This window comes from Hyperolius riggenbachi, chromosome 5 (genome assembly GCF_040937935.1).
Source record: "Hyperolius riggenbachi isolate aHypRig1 chromosome 5, aHypRig1.pri, whole genome shotgun sequence".
Classification (NCBI taxonomy): Eukaryota; Metazoa; Chordata; class Amphibia; order Anura; family Hyperoliidae; genus Hyperolius; species Hyperolius riggenbachi.
The window spans coordinates 430,557,297-430,580,557 of NC_090650.1; the positions used below are offsets into that span (position 1 = coordinate 430,557,297).

Consider the following 23,261-nt stretch of genomic DNA (forward strand, 5'->3'; position numbering starts at 1 on the left):
CTGGGGGCGGAGATTAGCAGTGACTGAGTGGAGCTTCGACATCAGCCTGCTAGCCCACGCTCACGGCTAGCAGGCTGTTAGAATTTTTTTTAAAAAAACCTGTTTCTTTCGGTAGCACAACGCTGTACAGGGGGCAGCTTAGTGACAAAGCTGTCCCCTCGAGAGTGGCTCACAATGTGATCCCCTCTCATAGGCCTGTGCCTATGAGAGGCGATCAGTGCATGGATCTCGGGGGTGGGGGTGTGTAAATAAAAAGAAAATCCCGAAATGTATTACAAAAAAATAAGAATAAAATGAATTTAAAAAATAAATAAAAATCGCAGCAGCAATCAGATGCCACAACAAACAGAAAGCTGCGTTGGGGGCAAGAAAAGGAGGTAAGATTCATTTGCATGGCCCTGCAGCGAGCTGTGAAAGCTGCAGTGTGCTGAATTGTAGAAGATTCCTGGTCACTAGGGGGGTGTAAGGCATTGGTAGAGGGGGGATTCTGTGTGAGAATAGGGTTAGGTTTAGCAGTAATAAAATATCACTATCATTTCCAGATATTTTACTATTGTAATTTGCACTCCATAATAGCAGGATATTAGTAAATGTACCATTATTCTGCTAGCTGATATTCTTGGTCCTTTTTATGCACGGACGCGCCTCCATAACACACACACAGGCCCAGTGCCCACCGAAAACCTCTAGCAGATCTGCAACACGCTAGGGGTTTTCAAAGCAGATTTTCAGAGCGATTCTAGGCATGTTTGGAGACATTTTCTAAACATGCCTAGCGTTGTTTGGAGCGTTTTTGTGTAGCAGATTACAAATATTGTTACAGTAAAGCTGTTACTGAACAGCTTCTGTAACAAAAATGCCTGGAAAACTGCTCTAATCTAGCGTTTTTCAGAGCCATTTTCCACTTTCCTGTACTTTACATTGAGGCAGAAACGCCTCAGAAATTTGCACAAATGCTGCAGCCCCCGAGTTTGCGTTTGGGGAAAAAGCGAACCGCTCTGCTGTGCACCATCCTATTGCAATACATTAGCCAAGCGGTTTTCAAAACGCAAGCGTTTTAAAAACCGCTCAGAACCGCTCTGGTGTGCACCAGCCTACACACACGCGTGTAGTGGTTAGTGCTCATGTCTGTGGATTTCCTCTGGGAACTACTGATTCCTCGCACATCCCAAAAACATGCAATACAAATAACTGAATTGGCTTCCCCCTATATTATACCTATGATACATACATAGACATATAACTATGGTAGGGATTAGATTGTGAGCCCCTATACTCTTTACTAAATAACAAAGGGACTCCCAGGTCCCTTATTCAATTCACTTCTTCTCCTAAGTTTTCTCCTGATATTTTCACATCATATCCATGTCGTTGTTTTGGAGTTTAGTCTAGACAGAACACCTCTTGTTGTGCTACTTGTGTGACTTCTAAACTAGTTGAGACAACATAATCTGGCATCTTCTATTAACTAACAAGTTACGGCGCAGCCATGTCTGCACAAGCGTTCTCGACCCATCAATCACTCCGAATCCATTGGTAGAAGGAAACCACGTAGGACTCGCCGGATTCCAACAGTCTTCATCAATCTTGGAAGTCTGAAGACCTGTTCTGGACTCGTGTGTATCTTGGCAGAGGGACCATGTGATCCCTGCTCAGAAATCGAAAGATTTCTCTATCGTTGGGGAAACAGAAGGGGCATTGATAAAAGGCAACAGGAGGAAGTAGCATCTAGGCTGTTTTTAAGCAGATGGTTTTTGTTTTGAGGATGGTAAATTTTTGCGTTATGTAGCGATGGAATAAAGGGAATCTGAAGCGAAAATAAATTTATGATATAATGAATTGTATGTATAGTACATCTAAGAAATGGAACGTTAGTAGTGAAGAAAAAAGTCTCATGTTGTTTTCCAGTACAGGAAGAGATAAGAAACTTAAGTTGTTACCCATGCAAAAGAGCTTCTCTCAGCTATTCAACCCAATTTGGAGACAGTCCTGTTTTCTGAAGCACTTATGCCTAGTACACACCATACAATTTTCTGTCACATTTTCTGTAATGCTGGGTACACACGTTACGTTTTTTCGTGCGATTTAGACACCTAATCGTTTTTGCGGCACGATTTCACACTTGATTTCGCACTCAATTCTCTTATCTTCATTAGTTTTTCTTATCTTTTTCCATTCACCGCTATGAGAAATCGAGCACGGAAACGATTGCCAGCAATATCAGACATGACGGATTTTATCTATCTGATCTATCACACGAAAAAACGTAACGCGTCTACCCAGCATCAGTTTTACCTGCCAGATAGATCATTTCCAACATGTTGGAAATGATCTATCTAAACATCTATCTGCCTAGCAATTAAGCATTGTTCTATTCAGCAGCAGATAACCAGAAGACAATGCACCACAGAGAATGACCAGTCTCTACCAGTACTTTACAGTAAATAATCTAATAACACAAGATCTTACAGAAAATCTAAAGCCCCGTGTACACTATGAGACATTGCAGCGATCCGGCAGCTCGATTAGCCGCCGGATCGCCTCTTCCGCGTGCCCGCCGCGTCCCCGCTCGCCGCGCGTGCGCCGCATTAGATTCCCCGCTCGTGCCTGCTCGTCCCCGCCGGCGCCGCTTATCTTCCGCTCGATTCCCTGCCATTGTCCCCTTGCGGGGAGCGAGCAGGGAATCGGCGGTGTGGAGATCCGTCCTGTCGGATCTTATCAATCGAGCATCGCGGCCGCATCTACTCGTGTAGATGCGGCTTTAAGGTGCGTACACACGCACTACCAGAGGTAACGATGGGCCCCCGGACCCTCCCGCTGGGCGGTGTTTTAGCCGACAGTAGAGTGTGTGTACGCGCTGTCGGCGGACTGATAAGGCTGTTCCTGAACAGCCTTATCAGTCCGCCGACAGCGCGTACACATGCGCTACTGTCTGCTAAAGACCGCCCAGTGGGAGGGTCCGGCGGACCCGTCATTGCCGCTGGTAGTGCGTGTGTACGCACCGTAATGAACAACGGGTCCGTCAGACCCTCCCACTGGGCTGGCGTTCCAGCGATAGTAGAGCGTGTGTACAGTCTGTCGGCAGACATAACACTGTTTATAAAGGATCTGAATGTCTGGCGGACCCGTCGTTCCTTATAGTAGTGCATGTGTACGCACCTTTACAGAAAAATCTAACAGAAAATTGTATGGTGTGTGCTAGGCATTATACATCAATGAGACAGAGAAAAACAGCTTCAGATAAGCTTTTACTGCAGGGAAGTTCAAAAGGTCATTAGCTCTGCTCTGATTCATAGTTTAAAATACAGAGTGTTGTTTGTAATATAAATATGGCAGAATGATGCAATGTTATTGAAAAAAAAAAGCTATAAAACAGAAAACAAAAATATGAGACTCTTTTCCCTGAGAGGCCTGGTGCACACCAAAAACCGCTAGCAGATCCGCAAAATGCTAGCAGATTTTGAAACGCTTTTTCTTATTTTTCTGCAGCGTTTCAGCTAGCGTTTTGCGGTTTTGTGTAGCGTTTTTGGTGTAGTAGATTTCATGTATTGTTACAGTAAAGCTGTTACTGAACAGCTACTGTAACAAAAAACGCCTGGCAAACCGCTCTGAAGTGCCGTTTTTCAGAGCGGTTTGCGTTTTTCCTATACTTAACATTGAGGCAGAAACGCATCCGCAATCCAAAATCTGCTGCAGCCCGGGAGTATGCGTTTCTGCAAAACGCCACCCGCTCTGGTGTGCACCACCCCATTGAAATGCATTACCCTAGCAGATCCGCACCCGCAAGCAGATCGCAAACCGCAGCGGAAACGCTCCGGTGTGCACTAGGCCTTACTAATGTTCTATTAATTATCCGTACTACACAACCAACTCATTATATCTTAAGTTTTTTTTCTTCGCTGCAGTTTCACTTTAATAATAATGGCAGTATTTGTATAGCGCCTTTCTCCTGTCGGACTCAAAGCGCTTGCGAGGCAGCCACTAGAGCGCACTCAGTAGGCAGTAGCAGTGTTAGGAAGTCTTGCCCAATGAACTCCTTACTGAATTACTGGCTTACTGAACAGGCAGAGCCGAGATTCGAACCCAGGTCTCCCATGTCAGAGGCAGAGCCCTTAACCAGTACACCATCCAGCCACTGCTTAACCCCTTCAGCCTACAGGCCATTTTACCCTTAAAGTGTACCAGAGCTGAACTACAGTGGGTTGCAAAAGTATTCGGCCCCTTGAAGTTTTCCACATTTTGTCACATTACTGCCACAAACATGAATCAATTTTATTGGAATTCTACATGAAAGACCAGCACAAAGTGGTGTACACATGAGAAGTGGAATGAAAATCATACATGATTCCAAACATTTTTTACAAATAAATAACTGCAAAGTGGTGTGTGCATAATTATTCGGCCCCCTTTGATCTGAGTGCAGTCAGTTGCCTATAGACATTGCCTGATGAGTGCTAATGACTAAATAGAGTGCACCTGTGTGTAATCTAATGTCAGTACAAATACAGCTGCTCTGTGACGGCCTTAGAGGTTGTCTAAGAGAATATTGGGAGCAACAACACCATGAAGTCCAAAGAACACACAAGACAGGTCAGGGATCAAGTTATTGAGAAATTTAAAGCAGGCTTAGGCTTCAAAAAGATTTCCAAACTCTTGAACATCCCACGGAGCATTGTTCACACGATCATTCAGAAATGGAAGGAGTATGGCACAACTGTAAACCTACCAAGACAAGGCCATCCGCCTAAACTCACAGGCCGAACAAGGAGAGCGCTGATCACAAATGCAGTCAAGAGGCCCATGGTGACTCTGGATGAGCTGCAGAGATCTACAGCTCAGGTGGAGGACTCTGTCCATAGGACAACTATTAGTCATGCACTGCACAAAGTTGGCCTTTATGGAACAGTGGCAAGAAGAAAGGCATTGTTAACAGAAAGCATAAGAAGTCCCGTTTGCAGTTTGCCACAAGCCATGTGGGGGACACAGCAACCATGTAGAAGAAGGTGCTCTGATCAGATGAGACCAAAATTGAACGTTTTGGTCAAAATGTAAAACGTTATGTGTGGCAGAAAACTAACACTGCACATCACTCTGAACACACCATCCCCACTGTCAAATATGGTAGTGGCAGCATCATGCTCGGGGGGTGCATCTCTTCAGCAGGGACAGGGAAGCTGGTCAGAGTTGATGGGAAGATGGATGGAGCCAAATACAGGGCAAACTTGGAAGAAAACCTCTTGGAGACTGCAAAAGACTTGAGACTGAGGCGGGGGTTCACCTTCCAGCAGGACAATGACCCTAAACATAAAGCCAGGGCAACAATGGAATGGTTTAAAACAAAACATATCTATGAGTTAGAATGGCCCAGTCAAAGTCCAGATCTAAATCCAATCGACAATCTGTGGCAAGATCTGAAAACTGCTGTTCACAAATGCTGTCCATCTAATCTGACTGAGCTGGAGCTGTTTTGCAAAGAAGAATGGGCAAGGATTTCAGTCTCTAGATGTGCAAAGCTGGTAGAGACATACCCTAAAAGACTGGCAGCTGTAATTGCAGCAAAAGGTGGTTCTACAAAGTATTGACTCAGGGGGGCTGAATAATTATGCACACCCCACTTTGCAGTTATTGATTTGTAAAAAATGTTTGGAATCATGTATGATTTTTGCTCCACTTCTCACATGTACACCACTTTGTGTTGGTCTTTCACGTGGAATTCCAATAAAATTGATACATGTTTGTGGCAGTAATGTGACAAAATGTGGAAAACTTCAACGGGGCCGAATACTTTTGCAAGCCACTGTAAATGTAAAAATCGATACTTACCCGCATCTTCCTCCAGCAGCATAGGCATGTGTGAGTCCCTCGCCGTCCTCCCGCCCTCTGCCGTTCAGCCGCGATCAGCCCCAGTAATAGGCTCAGTCCGGTCTAGTCTGGGTCTTCTGCATACGCAGTAGACCCAGACTGATGCGACTGAGACTAACGTGGCTGAACAGCGGAATGCGGGAGGATGGCGAGGGATTGACACATGTTTATGCTGCTGGAGGAAGCTTCGTTTAAGTATTGATTTTTGCATTTAGTTCAGCTCTGGTTTACATTAATGCCAAAAGCCATTTTCACCTGTTAGCGTTCCTCCCGTTCATTTGGCCATAACTTTAGAACTGCTATGAAGCACTTCTTAATCTGCGGCAGTTTATGGATGGATTTGCACTTTTCTTAACTGTAGTGCAGCTCTAGAAATCCACCCTAAACTGCCGCTATTACCTAGGATTAAAGAGGTTTCTTATTATCATGCAGAACAGTTCCCCCTGCTGGTTAGAACTGTTCAACAAGAAAAAACTGCCAGTAATACGGGCCTGTACACACTGCTGCGCTTGCGCTGCGTTTTTAAAAACGCATGCGTTTTTAAAATCGCAAGGTCTTTTGAAAAAGAATGAAAATCGTGATGACTTGTACACACTGGTGCGATGCGTTTTTAGAAAAACGCAATCGCAGTGCCTGCTGCGCTTTTTTAAGCGCAGCGCATGAAAAACGCATTAAAACGCTTGCGTTTTTGCCTGCGTTTTTCAGAAGTCAGTATCCCAGAAGACTCTGCAATCTCCTGATTCCTGTTGAAATGTAAACTAGAAAAAAAACAAAGGATTCTTTAGCCAATCAGCAATTACAAGAAAAACGCAAACGCACAAAAACGCAGGCAAAAGCGCATGCGTTTTTAAAACTACATGCACTTTAAGGGTACGTTTCCACTTGAGCGGCGCGATTTGCTCGCGAAAACCGCGTTAACGAATCCGCATGCGGTTGCGGATTCGTTGACGTTTCCATGCGAATTTTCACGCGGAATCGCCCGCGGTTTTAACGATGCGATTTTAACCATGTCAATGCCGGCGAGCATTGACATGGGTTTTTAGATTAAATCGCACGCGGAAACGCCAGGAAAACCGCAAGACTAAAAAGCTTGCGGTTTTCCTATTTAGTTACATTACCGACGATTCGCGTGCGGGTGTGAGGCGTGCGAATTCTGACGGCTCTGCTGTGCAGATTTTTTCTGCAGAGCGAGCCGCACAGAATTCCTGACAAGTGGAAACGGCGCCATCCACTTGTATTGGTTGAGCGAATCTGCATGCAGGAAACGCATGCAGATTTGCTTGAGTGGAAACGAGCCCTAAAAACGCATGCGCTTGCGATTTTGCTTGCGTTTTTAAGTGTGTACAGGCCCTGCTTTGATAAATCTGGCCCAGACACTCTTGATAAATACCTCCCACAGAGACATCTTGTGGCCATTTAACATATGTACAGTTGAAATATAAAAACCGTTGCATGTCTATTTCACACCCCTTCATAACAGCAAATAGTCCAATCCTGATAAACATTTCCAAGTGCTTCTGTGCAGGCGGAGGCTCTGTGAGCATGGCAAGTATGAACGTTGCTGCAGATTCTATCCCAGCAACACAGTGTAGGGAGTAACAGCTGCTACAAATGAAGAGGGGGATCCTGTCCCCTACTGACAGGTGAGGGGTATTCCAATTACTTGAAAAAAAAAGTTACCCTGACCAGACGTCCCGTTTTACCTGGGACACGTCCAAGGTTCAGGGTCTCCTGTCCCAGGCTGCAATGTGTCCCAGGTTATGTCTCACTTTTGGCCGCTGGGTGTCCCAGCCATGGGACTCTGTGGCCGCATGAGGTTATGTTTGCCTCATTTACTGTTTGCAGAGTCGAAGTAATCGTTTTCTACTGCATTTCATGTGTCAGAGGTAACGGTTATTGCAATTCATGTGTCAGAGGCAGAGCCGGATTAAAGGGGCACTATGGCGAAAAATTGTAAAATGTAAAACACGTGCAAACATAGACAAATAAGAAGTATGTTCTTTACAGAGTAAAATGAGCCAAAATTACTTTTCTCCTATGTTGCTGTCACTTACAGAAGGTAGTAGAAATCTGACAGAAGTGACAGGTTTTGGGCTAGTCCATCTCTTCGTAGGGGATTCTCAGCAAAGCTTTTATTCTTTTTAAAGATATTCTCTAAAAATGATTTAAATAATGATGCTAGCCAGCTTCCCTGCTCGCTACACAGTGTTTTGGCAGTTGGACAGAGCAACTGCCATTCACTAAGTGCTTTTGAAAATAAATAAATCCCTGAGAATCCCCTATGAAGAGATGGACTAGTCCAAAACCTGTCACTTCTGTCAGATTTCTACTACATACTGTAAGTGACAGCAACATAGGAGAAAAGTAATTTATGGCTCATTTTACTCTGAAAAAAAAATGATCTTATCTGTATATGTTTGCACATATTTTAAATTTTAAAAATTTTCGCCATAGTGCCCCTTTAAGGCTAAATGGGGCCCTAAGCAAAGTAACTGATTTGGGCCCCCATCATGTCGTAATACAGTAGAATCAGAAGATGCAGCTGCACAGCAACATGCCGCACACACCGGGGCAGCCGAGCTACTGGTTGCTATGGGCAACAGCCCGCTTTCCTCTGTGGGTGCACAATGCAGGGAATAGCAGCGGCAAAATTCAGAGTGAGAGATGAATGGCTGGGACATTTGCACTCAAGGGCTGGGGCACCCCTCTGAAGAGGGCGCCAGATATCACAGCAGCAGCACTTTCCCCCTGCATCTCCAGCCTGGCAATAGCAGAAAGCTCTGGACACCGCCAAACCGGAAGCCGTTCCCCAGACAGAATTACATAACCACCCCCACCACCGAACAACCGACTTCCTCCCAAATTAGACAGCCACCATGCAGCCTCCATCCCAGTGAATACAATAGTCCAGCAGAGAAGGCAGCCGCAGTGGGGGAGAATGACAGCACCAGATGAATCACATTCACCTATTGCGATCCAAGCAATAGAGGTCCCGTCATCCGGAGCCCATCTGTCTCCTCTAGAGTGCTGCCGCTCTGTTACTACTACTATTACTACTTCCTACTTCCTGTCTGATCTGAGAATCAGGAAGTTCAGAGCGAGCGGCTGCACTGTAGAAAAGATAGATGGGTTTCAGATGACGGGATCTCTATCGCTTGGATCATGAATAGGTGAGTGAGCGTTTGCCATCTGCTGCTATCATTCTTGCTACAGCTGTGGTTCTCTGTGGGAAGGGAGGGAGGAGTGGGCAGCGGCAGAGCGCACAGTAGCAGGAGTGGGACCTAGGAAGAGAGCCTGGCTCTGAAGACAATCAGCAGCGCGCGGCATCATTTGACAAGACAAATAACATTTATATCGTGCTTTTCTCCTGGCGGACTCAAAGCGCCAGAGCTGCAGCCACTAGGTCGCGCCCTATAGGCAGTAGCAGTGTTAGAGAGACTTGCCTAAGGTCTCCTACTGAATAGGTGCTGGCTTACTGAACAGGCAGAGCCAAGATTCGAACCCTGGTCTCCTGTGTCAGAGGCAGAGCCCTTAAAGGGACTCCAAGCAGTGCCTGTGGATATGCCTTTAAGCATACCCACAACTAATTCATTACATCCTCACACCTACCAGCATGATGTTTGTAATTATATCCCCCTGGGTTCCTTATATTTCATTGCATTGTGCTGAATCGAGCTGCCGACTTTGGAGAAAAGTCGTCCTGTGTAATACAATGTAACTATGGAAAGATGCATATCATTTTGAAGCTCTCTTTCTCCTCTTTCCAATGATAGATAAACTGCCACCCTACGCCTTTTAGTTTTCGCTATTTTCGCAATCGAAATAGCCGAAAAAAACTAAAAGGCATAGGGCGACCATTTATATATCATTGGAAAGAGGAGAAAGAGAGCTTTAAAATGATATGCATCTTTCCATAGTTACTGCACTGCTGGTTTATGTGCTGATGGGGCCCCTTTGACTCTGAATGGGGCCCCAAGCGACTGCTTTTGTTGCCTGGTTGGTAATCATGCCCTGGTCAGAGGTAACGGTTGCTGCAGTTATTATTTGATGGTCATAGAGACTGAATTTGCTACGTAGGGGTTATTGTTGCAGCAATTGGCATTTTGGGGGCTCATAATTATTAAATGGTATGCGTATACTGTAGCATCAGCAGCTTCTGCAGATTTCGTGCACAATGTAATCTCACCATAGTCATAGTTTAATGCCCTACAATATTGTTATGTATTTATATAGCACTGACATCTAACGCAGCACTTCAGAGTACATAGTCATGTCTTTGGCGGAGCTCACAATCTAATCCCGGCTATTGTCAAATTCTAATGTCCCGCCATATCATAATTATGTATTTATGTAGCACTGACATCCTCTGCAGCACTTTACAGAGTACATAGTCATGTCATGGACTGACATCCATGATGCCTATCTCCCATTTCACCACATCATTGTGGGAACAATGCTTTCTTATGCGTTTGGGAAACATTGCCTAATTACCTTTAGGGTCACTTTGTCTATCTGTGTTTTGGGAGGAAAATCTGGCCCACTACCTCAGAGTTACATTACAGTTCGCTCCGCCCACACCATGTCATGGACATGCCCATTTTCCCATCCCAGTCATGGACACGCCCATTTCCCATCCCAGGTTGAGCCTAGAAAAATCTGGTCACTGTAAAAAAGTGCATATCAGAACATTTTTTTTTAAATACATGTTAATGTTTGTTTGTTTTTTGTTTTTGAAAGTAGCCAGAAGTAGGGTGGCTATGGACGCTGTCATCTTTATTGCCTTTGAAAACATACCAGTCAACAGGCAGTCGTCATGTCAGCGGTCGCACGCCTGGAACAAGCATGCAGCCAGTGAAGTCTGTATGCATCATCCCGCTGGCTCTGCTGTCATTGGTTCCTGACCATGTGATCACTGTGAGCCAATAGCAGTGATCACTAGAAAAAAATGCACTTGTACATATCATCCGCATACTTGTCCTCAGGGCCGGATTTGTACTCTTCACCGCCCAAGGCCACTGTCAGCAGCCGCCCCCCTTCAATATAGGTAGCCAGAATACCCTTACCTCTAGTATAGCTAGCCAGATCAGATAACCCTCCCCCCCTTTCAGATTGATGACCCCACCTATACTCCAGTATAGGTAGCCTGGTGACCCCTCCCCTCTTCCCTCTGGTATAAGAAGCCAGATGACCATTCCCCTTTCATATAGATAACATGATTACCCCCTTCCTTCAGTATAACTAGCAAGGTAACAATCCCAGTATAGCCTGCCCCCCCACCCGCCCTTGATCCTGTGGTGCCCTAGGCCACGGTCTATGTGGCCTTGGCTTAAATCCGGCCCTGCTTGTCCTGGGTCATTAATTCAGAAGGTATGACAAGAAAAGGATCAACACAACAACCAGGCAAACAACCAGGGAAAAGGGAATAAGGAATGGCTCCTTCCATATTCCTCTTATTGCAGAATAGTAATGACGAGCATGGCTTTCACATAATCATAATTTCACATTGTTATATGTGAAATCGTATTTTGGGTTTTTTTTGAAAAAAAAAGCGATTTTAAAAATAATAAAAAAATAATTTTTAAACTCGATAAAATAACATTTTGCTGTGAATTTTTAAAATCACTTTTCCTCAAAAACAACAAGGTATTTTTGAAAAAAAACTTTTTTTTTTAACTTATTCCCACTATGCTACAACATGACTTGAAATAACGCGTAATTACGCAGAATTACAAATGGATTATGCAAAATTTATTGAATTTCAAAATCGTAAATATGTGACTGTAATTGTGAAAATGTATGTGAAATTTCACGCAATCATCATTAGCAGATTACAGTCATCACCTTGCAGAGCTCCTTTGAAGAGACTCTGAAGTGAATGAACTAACATGTGATTACTATAAAGCACCTTACATAGTCCTAAACCGCCGCTATCCCGCAGCAAAAGAGGGGTTTTTACCCCCCAAATCCCCTCTCCTTTGTCCGGGGAGCGCTTCCTGAAGAGGCGGAGCTAATGGCTGTAGCTCTGCCTCTCGGCGCGTCAATCCCGGCTGATCGCCGCCTCTCCCCGCCCCTCTCACTCTTCCTTCACATAGAGGGGTGGGGGACAGGCGGAGTTCCGCCGTCATAGCTCTGTCTCCATGAGCAACAAAATCCACAACCAAGAAAGTCATGGATTTTGCAGGGGGGATTTGGGGGTTAAAACCCCTCGTTTTGCCGCAGGATAGCGGCGGTTTAGCACTATGTAAGGTGCTTTATAGTAATCACGTTAGTTCATTCACTTCAGAGTCTCTTTAAAGGATACATCCGAGGACTTGAGAAAAAAAAAAGTTCTACCTACCTTCCTCCAGCCCCTGGCAGCCTATCTGTCCCTCGTCGCAGCTCCAGTGTCCCGGGATCCTCTCCGTTGGAGATGTCGACCTCGCCAGGTTCTCATCTTCTGCACCTGCGTGAACCCGCACTGCTCGCAATCGCACTCACGTGGCCTGGAGCGTTCTGCACAGGCGCAATGGCCACCTGGCGAGGTCGGTATCTCCAATGGAAGTAAACCTGGGACACCGGAGCTGCGGCGAGGGACAGATCGGCTGCCAGTGGCTAGATGAAGCCCCGGGTAAGTATATTTTTTTTTTATTATTTCCTCGGACCTGTCCTTTAAACGCAGCCCTGTATTTACCATGGAGTTCTGTTCCCATCACCGGGGCATACAGAGGTCTCTCCACCGTGACCCCGTAATTAGATTTGTGCCACTTCCATGTAAGGAGAATGCTGGACGGCGCGGGCTTCTCACAGATCACTGAATGACCCGTCACCCATAATTGTCACTTTTCACCCCGCCGCTATCATACGGAGGGCAAAAAGCAGACAACAAGGATCAGCTGTCTGATAATTATCACCATGAATCATAATTACATCACATTGAATGACATCAGCAGTGTTCAGCAAATCAGTTCACGTGCATTCTGGACCGGCAGAGCATGGGAAGAGATGTCCACCTCTGTATTCATAGGACCACCATCAATGCTGGTTCTTCTGCACTTGATCTCATACAAAGCTATGCAGCTGAGGTCAAGGAAGGGAGGAAAAGTTCAGGGCGTGTACAAATATAGCTAGCATGATTAAAGTTTGGCTAGGGTGTGGACAATAGGGTAGGGTTATAGAAAAGATGAGGGGTTTGATGCACAACACAGCAGCAGGGTTGCTAGCTATGCACATCGCAATTTTACCTTTACCAATGCCAGGGGAAGGGGCACACTTTAATCCTTTAGGGTCACAGGCGTTACCATGGTAGCAGGCGTGTTCCTATGGTAATGCACGTTTCTCCTTACATTACCACAGCAATACTCCTTTTAAGACTTCCCACCTTGTCCTCTGGTCCCCAATTTCAGAGAGCAGACCCTCCAAAGATTACCAATAAGGGCTTGTCGGTAATCTGTAATCTTAAGGCATACTGCGCCTGCACGAGTATGGACGCGCCTGCGCAGTAAGCTGGAGACGCTCGTATACGAGCCACACAGCCGTGCTAGCGTGGCTGCAGCACGCACCGCTTGTGTCAGAAGAAGAGCACGCCCCCGATCAGCAAGTGGGACCAAGAGCGGCAAAGGGGGACCAGAGGGTGGCATGGGAAGCCTCATTAGGATCCAGAGGCTTGCCTCTTCTTAGGTAAGTATATGTTTCTCTTTAAAACTGGATACATTCCACTATCTGTCACCAGGAGGTTCTGGACTGTTTCTATACTGTATGTTATGTACGTAAGTAACAATAAAAATTATGTTATTATCAGTATGGTTTCTACTTACTTTCACACAGTCTTCTTCTCAGAATCCCTCGGATTTTGTCGATGGCATTATAATCAGAGACATGGAAAACGTGGGCGGACTTGGGCTCCGATGCTATCTCCTCTAATTCCTCTTTCAGAGCTTCCCCAACCCCAACAGCAAAAATCCTAATTCCAGCTTTATGTGCCACCGTCGCAGCCTCCAAAACCAGATCCTGGCTCCTGCCGTCCGTCAACAAAATGGCGACTTTCTTGATGGCCCTTTCTCTGGGTCTTCCTCCGGCCTCCTCTGAGAAGCTGTACCTCGTGATGTATCTGAGAGCATCCCCCGTGTTCGTGTTTCCTCCATAGTATTTGATATTCCTGGCAGCCTCTTTAACGTCCTCCAGTGTCTGATATCGTCCCAGGTCAAATTCCGTGTGCGGTTTATCACTGTATCGAACAACACCAACACGAGTCTTGTCCGGCTCAATCTCGAAAGTGTCCACCAGGTTGGAGACCCATTGACGAACCTTCTCAAAGTCCTCTTTGCCTACGCTTGAAGATGTGTCCAGAATGAAGATTAAATCATAGTGAACATTCTTACAGCCTGGGAAATTTAAGAAAAAAGATTCAGAATTAAAACAAAGCATTTAAGAGGAAGACAAACTTTTTGAAGTGTACCTGACCTGAGGCAAAACTAACTAAGGTAAGCACAGAGGCATGATCATGCTGGATGCACATGCAGGGGCGTACCTAGAACTCGTCCGACCCTACCAACAGGCTGTCCGTTCCTTTTCTCAATCCCTCCCTGGTCGCCATTATTCGCACCTTGAAAAATTACTGACTTTTGTGTAAAGGCAAATCTTCAGATAGTAAGAGACAGGCTTAGCGTGATATTACCACCTCCCATTTCTTTCCTCTTCACTGCCACATTTACTATGATTGCATGTATTTGGGGTGCCTCCTCACAATTTGTGTACAGTTCTCCCCTCCCCCCAGGGATGGCCCCAGTAATGGTTCTTTGTTTTTTTGGCGTGTGACCCACCCCACCCATCCCGGAGAAGATTTCCTATCCATGTGGAGATGGTATCTTTGACTAGCCCGATACTGTGGTTGCCTATCAGCACCCAGTTGTGTAAGTAGTACATTTGTATCCTGAAAACACCTCACTATTTGGTGCTCCTGATGTTTTTTGTTGTTTTCGACCCGGTCCCATAGGTTCTCCACCCAAATTTAATCCCAGTAGCAATATATGTGCCTGAGGCTTCCTCCAGCCCCTTTCAAGCCATTGGCTCCTATGCCCTCCTCCCCGATTCTCTGCTGGCTGTCCGGCTAAATCTTCCAGTCATCGCCAGTCGGCCATGTACTGCGCATGCCTGGCCTGGTCGTGTGCGCGCCCCCATCACAAGCAAGCACAGTATGTGGCCACTGTTGGCTATTAGAAGATATACCTGGGAGGTCAGCAGAGCATTGAGGTGGCCCAGGAGGATAGCAAGGGAGCCAATGGCCTGAAGGAGGGCTGGAGGAAGCCCCAGGTGTGTATAAGTTATCTATTTCCATTAAAGAGGATCTGTAACGTACCTGGTACATACTTATCTCAGGAGGGAGAAGTCTCTGGATCCTTATGAGGCTCCCTGCATCCTCTTCACCCTCCAGGATCTAGCGCCAGCACCTCCAAAAAATCCACCGACAAGCTTGTCGGTAGTGGCACAGCAGCGGCTTTCCGATGGGCTCCGGCCCAACTCGCGTCTGTGCTGGAGCGCAGAAGGTAAATATTTACATGGCTGCTGTTCGGGGGACTGCCAGCGCTGGATCCCTGAGGCTTAGGAGGATGGGGGAAACTTCATTAGGATCCAGAGGCTTTCCCCTCCCGAGGTCAGTACTTACCAGGGGCTGTTGGGGCTTTTGAACATTGAAAATAAATAATATTTTCTTCTCCTGCATAAGTCACAGCTGACAGCACCGGTCCTCTTTGCATGTGTTGCACAATCTCTCCCCCTCCTTATCACACCCGGGGATTCCTTTCACTGTGTTTTGTCCGGCCGCCTCCATTGTCTGCGGATTTCAGAAGGAAGATTGAAAAGGTCGCCGGCGGATGTCAAATCGTTCCCTGACCTCCATCACCCACGCCAAGCGTCACGAAAGGTCCACATGTTCAGATCAGTTATGTGGAAACAGGTCCTCTGCAGAATTTTAAGAATTTTAATACAGGTTATAAAATGTGGGAATGTCGGGGCAGTGGCCTATTGTGTGCAGAACCACAAGTCTCAGCAAGGCTGATATGTCTGCAGGAAGTGGCATCACAGCATCACGATGTAGCAGAATTCTGTAGGGGTTAAAATAGCGGCAATGAGTGGGTCACCTACCTGCTCTCGCTGTGGAGTCGGGGCAAATATGGGTACCTGGAGTCGGAGTTGCAGTCAGCGGTTTCATAAACTGAGGTGTAGGAGTCGGGAGTCGGATGATTTTTGTACAAAATTCACAGGCCTGGTAAGTATTAGACTAAAGCTGGCCACTATTGGTCCAATTTCTAGCGAAAAATCGTTCAAGCGATCAGAAATTCTGATCAGACGAAAAATCGTTCACTACACCATCAACTAACCAATCATTGCTTCCTATCTATCCCGACCAACAAATAAATCCAAATTTTGGTTTGACGAAAATTCAATCGGACGATTGTTTTTATAATTGTTCATTATCGATTGTGCCCATCAACTGAGATTATTTACAACCAATCCAATCAGAATTTCTGATCGCTCGAACGATTTTTCGCTAGAAATTGGACCGTTAGTGGCCAGCTTAAGGAGTCAGAGTCGAGGAGTCATTTTAGGTAACTAGAGTCAGAGTCGGTGGTTTTATACATTAAGGAGTCGGATGATTTTTGTACCGACTCCAAAGCCCAGTCTGAGAATCTCCTCCTGCACACACCAGCAGTTACCTACCTGCCCTCTGTGCCTGAGAGTGTCCTCCTGCAAACACCAGCAGTGACCTACCTGCCCTCTGCACCTGAGAGCATCCTCCTGCACACACCAGCAGTGACCTACCTGCCCTCTGCGCCTGAGAGTGTCCTCCTGCACACACCAGCAGTGACCTACCTGCCCTCTGCACCTGAGAGTGTCCTCCTGCACACACCAGCAGTGACCTACCTGCCCTCTGCGCCTGAGAGTGTCCTCCTGCACACACCACCAGTGACCTACCTTCCCTCTGCGCCTGAGAGTGTCCTCCTGCACACACCAGCAGTGACCTACCTGCCCTCTGTGCCTGAGAGTGTCCTCCTGCGCACACCAGCAGTGACCTACCTGCCCTCTGCACCTGAGAGTGTCCTCCTGCACACACCAGCGGTGACCTACCTGCCCTCTGCGCCTGAGAGTGTCCTCCTGCACACACCAGGACCAGCGCCAGGAACGCTAAGCAAGATATTCGATATCCTTCGCTCTTCCTCATCCTTCTGGTCCTGTCCGCCCTCACAGGGTGATGAAATCATTTAAAACATCAACCTGTGCAAAGTAAATAAGCACAACGTATTATATGGGGTTAAATATTATAAGTTTTATGAAGAACTACTCAATTACTCAATGGTCAAGTTTGTGATCTTTGCGATCTTTGCCATTAATAAGCAGCCATTGTTGCGTGATTAAGTAACAAACATCCAAACTTTCGCATTTATAATATTAGTGAGATACAGAACATAAAATATATCTACACAGTATTTGATAAGAAATTTGAGTCATTTAAATTGGCCAGGATTTTTTAAAATTCTTTAAAATGCTGCTCCCTGTAGTAAGAGGAATAGTGATGTCACGAACCTCCGATTTTTGGTTCGCGAACCTCCGCGAAAAGTTCGGTTCGCGAAAAAGTTCGCAAACCACGATAGACTTCAATGGGGAGGCGAACTTAAAAATTTAGAAAAATTTGTACTGGCTGGAAAAATGATAGAAAACATATTTCAAGAGATCTAATGCCTGGACCTCCCTCCACCTGGCTTCAGCACGCCACTGTACCACCAACACTACATGCTGAAGCCAGCCTAGCATGTACCATTTATGCTCAATCCATTTATGCTCAAAAATACAATTCTGCAGAAAGCGGTGACCATCCCCACTAGAGAGAGAGAGAGAGAGAGAGAGATGAATCTACCTAGCTATCTGGGGTTCTCTCTGGACAACTGTTGAACACAAAAGGCAAGGCCATGCCTGGCTACAAATCCTTAAGCAGTGGTTGGATGGTGTAACGGTTAAGGGCTCTGCCTCTGACACAGGAGTCCAGAGTTCAAATCTCGGCTCTGTCTGTTCAGTAAGCCAGCACCTATTCAGTAGGAGACCTTAGGCAAGTCTTCCTGCTACTGCCTATAGAGCGTGCCCTAGTGGCTGCAGCTCTGGTGCTTTGAGTATGCCAAGAGAAAAGTGTCATATAAATGTTAATTGTCTAGTCTAATTTTTCTCTTGGATTGAGCATAAATGGTACATGCTAGGCTAGCTTCAGCTAGTAGTGTTGGTGGTATAATGGATATGTTAGTTACCTACCATACACTGAGACCTGGGTTCAATTCCCACCCACGGTATGTAAGCTGGCTTTTGAAATACTGTAATTCCCTGGCAGATGAGACCCTCCTCCCTCAGGTAGGAGGGAATAGGTAGAAGGGTAGAGGGAGGAGGGAGGCTAATTAAACTCTCCCTAGCAGAGTCTGTCAGCAGCTGTCCCTTAATTAATTAGTGTAGGCAGACGAGTGAGTCAAATGGCACAAGGAGTTTGCCTTGTATAGGGGGGGGCTCCAAGAGTGAGTGCAGTCTGATTGGCAACAATGTGCCTGCTGACTGTGATGTAGAGGGTCAAAGTTTTGCTCAATAGAGCATTATGGGGTGAATCGAACTTCCGGGAAAGTTCGCCTTTGGCAGGCGAACGCAAACCACTGAAGTTCGCCAGGAACCGTTCACCAGCGAACCGTTTGCGACATCTCTAGGAACATTTTATTCTTACATGTTTCTAAACCCTTCTGTTTATGTCCTGATCCCAGAGGTCATGTGACATTTGTTGACAGGCCCTCTCCATCTGGACTCCAAGATTAAGTCCAGCACCTTGCCAGCCTAGACCACACCCTCTCCCGCTAATCACCTAAGTATGGGTTCTGTCATGTCATTAACGTGGGATAAGAATGTGGATGACATCATTAGGTCACATCTGGAGGGTGACGGAGAGGCAGCTGGAGGAGGTGGGTGCACTTAGTGTGACAGATAACCTAAGGTAAACCGGAACCAAAACTTTCTTCGACTTGATCTCATCTCCCCCTGAGTGTCACAATCGACTCAGCACTCTCCTTCACCCCCCACATCCAGAACATCTCCAGGTCTTGACACTTCCATCTCCACAACATCGCCAGAATTTGACCCTACCTAACTCATGTCACCAATTTCCTGGCCCATGCTCTGGTCATCTCCTGTCTGGACTACTGCAATACCCTTCCCGAGACCAGACTCCGCCCCCTGCAATCTGTTAAGAACACATCCGCAAGGGTTCATTCACGCCTCACTCTTCAGTTGCCCCTCTTTGCAAGTCCCTTCACTGGCTCCCTGACCCCCAATGGAATGTAAACTGCTGTGTCTGGCATGCAAATCCATCCAGCATTCCTCCCCGGTACATCTCAGATCTCGCGCAGGGATACTCCCCAACCTTCTCCAGGCTCCAGGACTTCTCCAGAGTAGCCCCTACTCTATAGTACTGTCTCCATCCCCCAATTTGGCTCTCCCCTAACTTCAGTTTATTCAAGCAGGCCTTAAACACCCATCTGTTCACTATTGCTTACCCGCAAAGTTCATAGATCCAACCCCCTCTCTTGGATATAGACCCCCCCTTATGTGTCCCTCTCCCCCACCCCTTAGGTTTTAAGCCTGTTTGGCAGAGGCCTCCTTCCTGTGTTTTCTTCTTCACCACCATAAGTGACTCGTTAGCTATATTTATCCCTACATTGCACTCTGTGCGCCAATAGACAAGCGCTTACATAGTGGGCTACTCTAGGACAGTCAGTGACATGACTATGTACTCCATAATGTGCTGAAGAAGAGATCAGTGCTATATTAATACATAATAATAATACGGTAGGACATTAGGCTATGACTATGGTAGGATTAGATTGTGAGCTCCTCTGAGGACAGTCAGTGACATGACTATGTACTCTGTAAAGTGCTGCAGAAGATGTCAGTGCTATATAAATACATAATAATAATATGGTAGGACATTAGACTATGACGGTGTTACGGATTAGATTGCGAGCTCCTCTGAGGACAGTCAGTGACATGACTATGTACTCTGTAAAGTGCTGCAGAAGATGTCAGTGCTATATAAATACATAATAATAATATGGTAGGACATTAGACTATGACGATGGTACGGACTAGATTGTGAGCTCCTCTGAGGACAGTCAGTGACATGACTATGTACTCTGTACAGCGCTGCAGAAGATGTCAGTGCTATATAAATGCACAATAATAATATAGTAGGACATTAGACTATGACTATGGTAGGATTAGATTGTGAGCTCCTCTGAGGACAGTCAGTGACATGACTATGTACTCTGTACAGCGCTGCAGAAGATGTCAGTGCTATATAAATACATAATAATAATATGGTAGGACATTAGACTATGACTATGGTAGGATTAGAGTGTGAGCTCCTCTGAGGACAGTCAGTGACATGATTACTATATTCTCCGTAAACTGCAGCAGGATGTCAGTACAATATAAATAGTAAATTAAAACAAAATAAAAAGTTATAGTTCCTTTTTGCACTGGGTAGATGGGTCAGGCAGGAATCTGTCTTTATTTTACTGCACTGATCTATATATTTAGTTGAAACCAAAATGACAAACATGAGCTCCTCTTCAAAGCGACCGGTACAACTGACCTCAGAAGCTCTTGTTTCTAATTTAATGTGGAAAGTGCAGAAGAATGTGGTGGGGCTCACACAGCGCCAGAGATTCTCCTAAAATAGTAGATCTGTTTCACAATGCTTTAATCACCCGACGTCATCAGTAAAAGAAACAGAAGACAGAGGCTGCTGCTGCAATCACTCTGAGGGCTGGTGAGACAAAGAGCGCTTCTGAACGCTTTTTAAAAGGCTTGCGCTTTGAAAATTTGAATGGGATGGCGCACACAAGAGCGATGCGATTCAGCCTCAATGTTAAAGAGACTCCGTAACAAAAATTGCATCCTGTTTTTTATCATCCTACAAGTTCCAAAAGCTATTCTAATGTGTTCTGGCTTACTGCAGCACTTTGTACTATCACAGTCTCTGTAATAAATCAACTTATCTATCTCTTGTCAGACTTGTCAGCCTGTGTCTGGAAGGCTGCCAAGTTCTTCAGTGTTGTGGTTCTGCTATGAACTCCCCCTTCCAGGCCCCTCTCTGCACACTGCCTGTGTATTATTTAGATTAGTGCAGCTTCTCTCTTCTCTCTTATCTTTTACAAGCTGGATAAATCGTCCTCTGAGCTGGCTGGGCTTTCACATACAGAAGAATTATAGACAAGGGCAAAGCTGTTTGCAGGAAGAAAAGAGCAGCCTGAAACTTCAGTGCATGAGAACAGGGGGAAGAAACACACAAATGATCTCTTGAGATTCAAAAGGAAGGGTGTATACAGCCTGCTTGTGTATGGATGTATTTTCTATGTGTGGACATACTGTACATCAACCTACTTCCTGTTTTGGTGGCCATTTTGTTTGTTTACAAACAAACTTTTTAAAACTGTTTTTAACTACTTTTAATGCGGTGAGGAGCGGCGAAATTGTGACAGAGGGTAATAGGAGATGTCCCCTAACGCACTGGTATGTTTACTTTTGAGCGATTTTAACAATACAGATTCTCTTTAAGTATAGGAAAGTGGAAAATTGCTCAGAAAAGCGCTAGATCAGAGCGATTTTCCAAGCGTTTTTGTTACAGAAGCTGCTCAATTACAGTTCTACTGTAACAAAAATAAAAAACGCACCAAAATGCTTCAAAAATCGCTAGGCATGCTTAGAAAATCGCTAGGCACATGCCTAGAATCGCCTGGAAAAATCATTATTTTATTTATTTATTTTTAGATTATTTTATCAAACCTGCTATACACCATTCAATTTTCAAAGCAATCAACATGATTTTTTCCAATACATCCAATCAGACTTTTATCGAAAAGCAGAATGGATCATTTTTTATCAATAGAAAAAAATATTATTTTTTATTTCTCCTCTATTCTATCGTTTTTGTCGAATAAATGGGAAAATCGAACTATTTGATTGTACCGTGTATGGGCACCTTAACAAATACAGCTTCCAGGGATCATTTCTTTATTGTATGAAATATCAGTGTTCATATTCCTGTATGAACCATACAGCCCATTGCAGGGCCGGGCCGAGGCATAGGCTGGAGAGGCTCCAGCCTCAGGGCGCAGTGTAGGAGGGGGCGCAGAATTCATTCAGCTGTCATTCCTAATTGTGTTTGAAGCAGAAATAAATAAGAAAAGGGGATACATGGCAGTGACTGCAAGCCAGATAACTAGATATTAAGGTGTTGGGGAGGTTGTGGGCCCTGTAGCGCCTCTTAGTCTAATAGCAATCCGTGTTTGATGGCTCGGGTGGCAGGGATGGAGGGGCGCACTTTGGTGTCTCAGCCTTGGGTGCTGGAGGACCTTGTCCCGGCTCTGGCCCATTGTTACATTATACTGTATAATGATGTTTTTGTAAGACACTGGTGTTTGGCTCTTAATTCGTTTATTCCTAACGATTTTTATCGCTAGTGTGTACATAGCTCGAAGCCTGGTATACACTCTCAATTATGATTGGCCAATCACTGACCAATTTCACCACCTACATTTGGTATGAGGGATAACAGATTTTGGATACTATGAACAGATTGGGGGTTGATTCACTATCGCTATAGCTCCCCTTACTGCACGCTTAGCGTGCCTTATCAGAGTTAACATGCCTTATCAGAGTCGGTGTGCCTTATCAGAGTAGCATAGCGAGCACTACAAACTTGTGCCTGCTAATTGGCAATGACAAGAACTTCACTCGTCCTGCCCTGAGCCCCTGCGGGTCCAATCACTTTAAAGGTCATTATCCCCGCACTTTGATTGGCCCAATAGGCTGCCTGTCACATCACAGGAAACTTGACAGGCAGCCTATTAGGCCAATCAAAGTGCGGGGATAAAGTCCTTTACAGTGATTGGACCCGCAGGGGCTCAGGGCAGGATGAGGCATAACTCACTATGCTACTCTGATAAGACATGTTAACTCTGATAAGGCACGCTGAGCGTGCAGTAAGGGGAGCTATAGTGATAGTGAATCCACCCCATTGTTTAGGTAAGCTCTTATACTACAAGAAGGTGGTCAAATTGTTCATAGATTGGCCAATCATAATTGAAAGTGTGTAACAGGCTATAGATCTGAGCCTTTAAATCTTGTGGTTTGCATAGAGTTGCCCAGTTTAAGCGCAACATTATCAAACATCGCACAGAAAGCCGTAAAGATGGACGCTGATGAATTGTGCTGTGGCAACCTTATAGATAAACGATGCAAACCTTTCACAAAATACAGCGGAAATAACACCGGCGCTCTTGTCAAAGCGTTAATCCGGCAGTCATTATTTCACACACCTCTCCAATAGCTGCGGAAGC

The 23,261-nt window shown here is 45.5% G+C and overlaps 1 protein-coding gene across 2 annotated transcripts in view; it reads right to left on the reverse strand.

Moving 5' to 3' along the window:
• The window catches only part of COL22A1 (collagen type XXII alpha 1 chain), a 483,118-nt gene that overhangs the window by 368,652 nt on the left and 91,205 nt on the right, over positions 1-23,261 (reverse strand). For both annotated transcript variants that reach the window (XM_068238069.1, XM_068238068.1), the window contains exons 2-3: positions 16,966-17,112; positions 13,656-14,222 (exon numbers count right to left, since the gene is read on the reverse strand). In XM_068238069.1, the coding sequence (XP_068094170.1) occupies positions 13,656-14,222; positions 16,966-17,059 (661 nt within the window). In that variant the 5' untranslated portion in view covers positions 17,060-17,112. The remainder of the gene's footprint in view (positions 1-13,655; positions 14,223-16,965; positions 17,113-23,261) is intronic.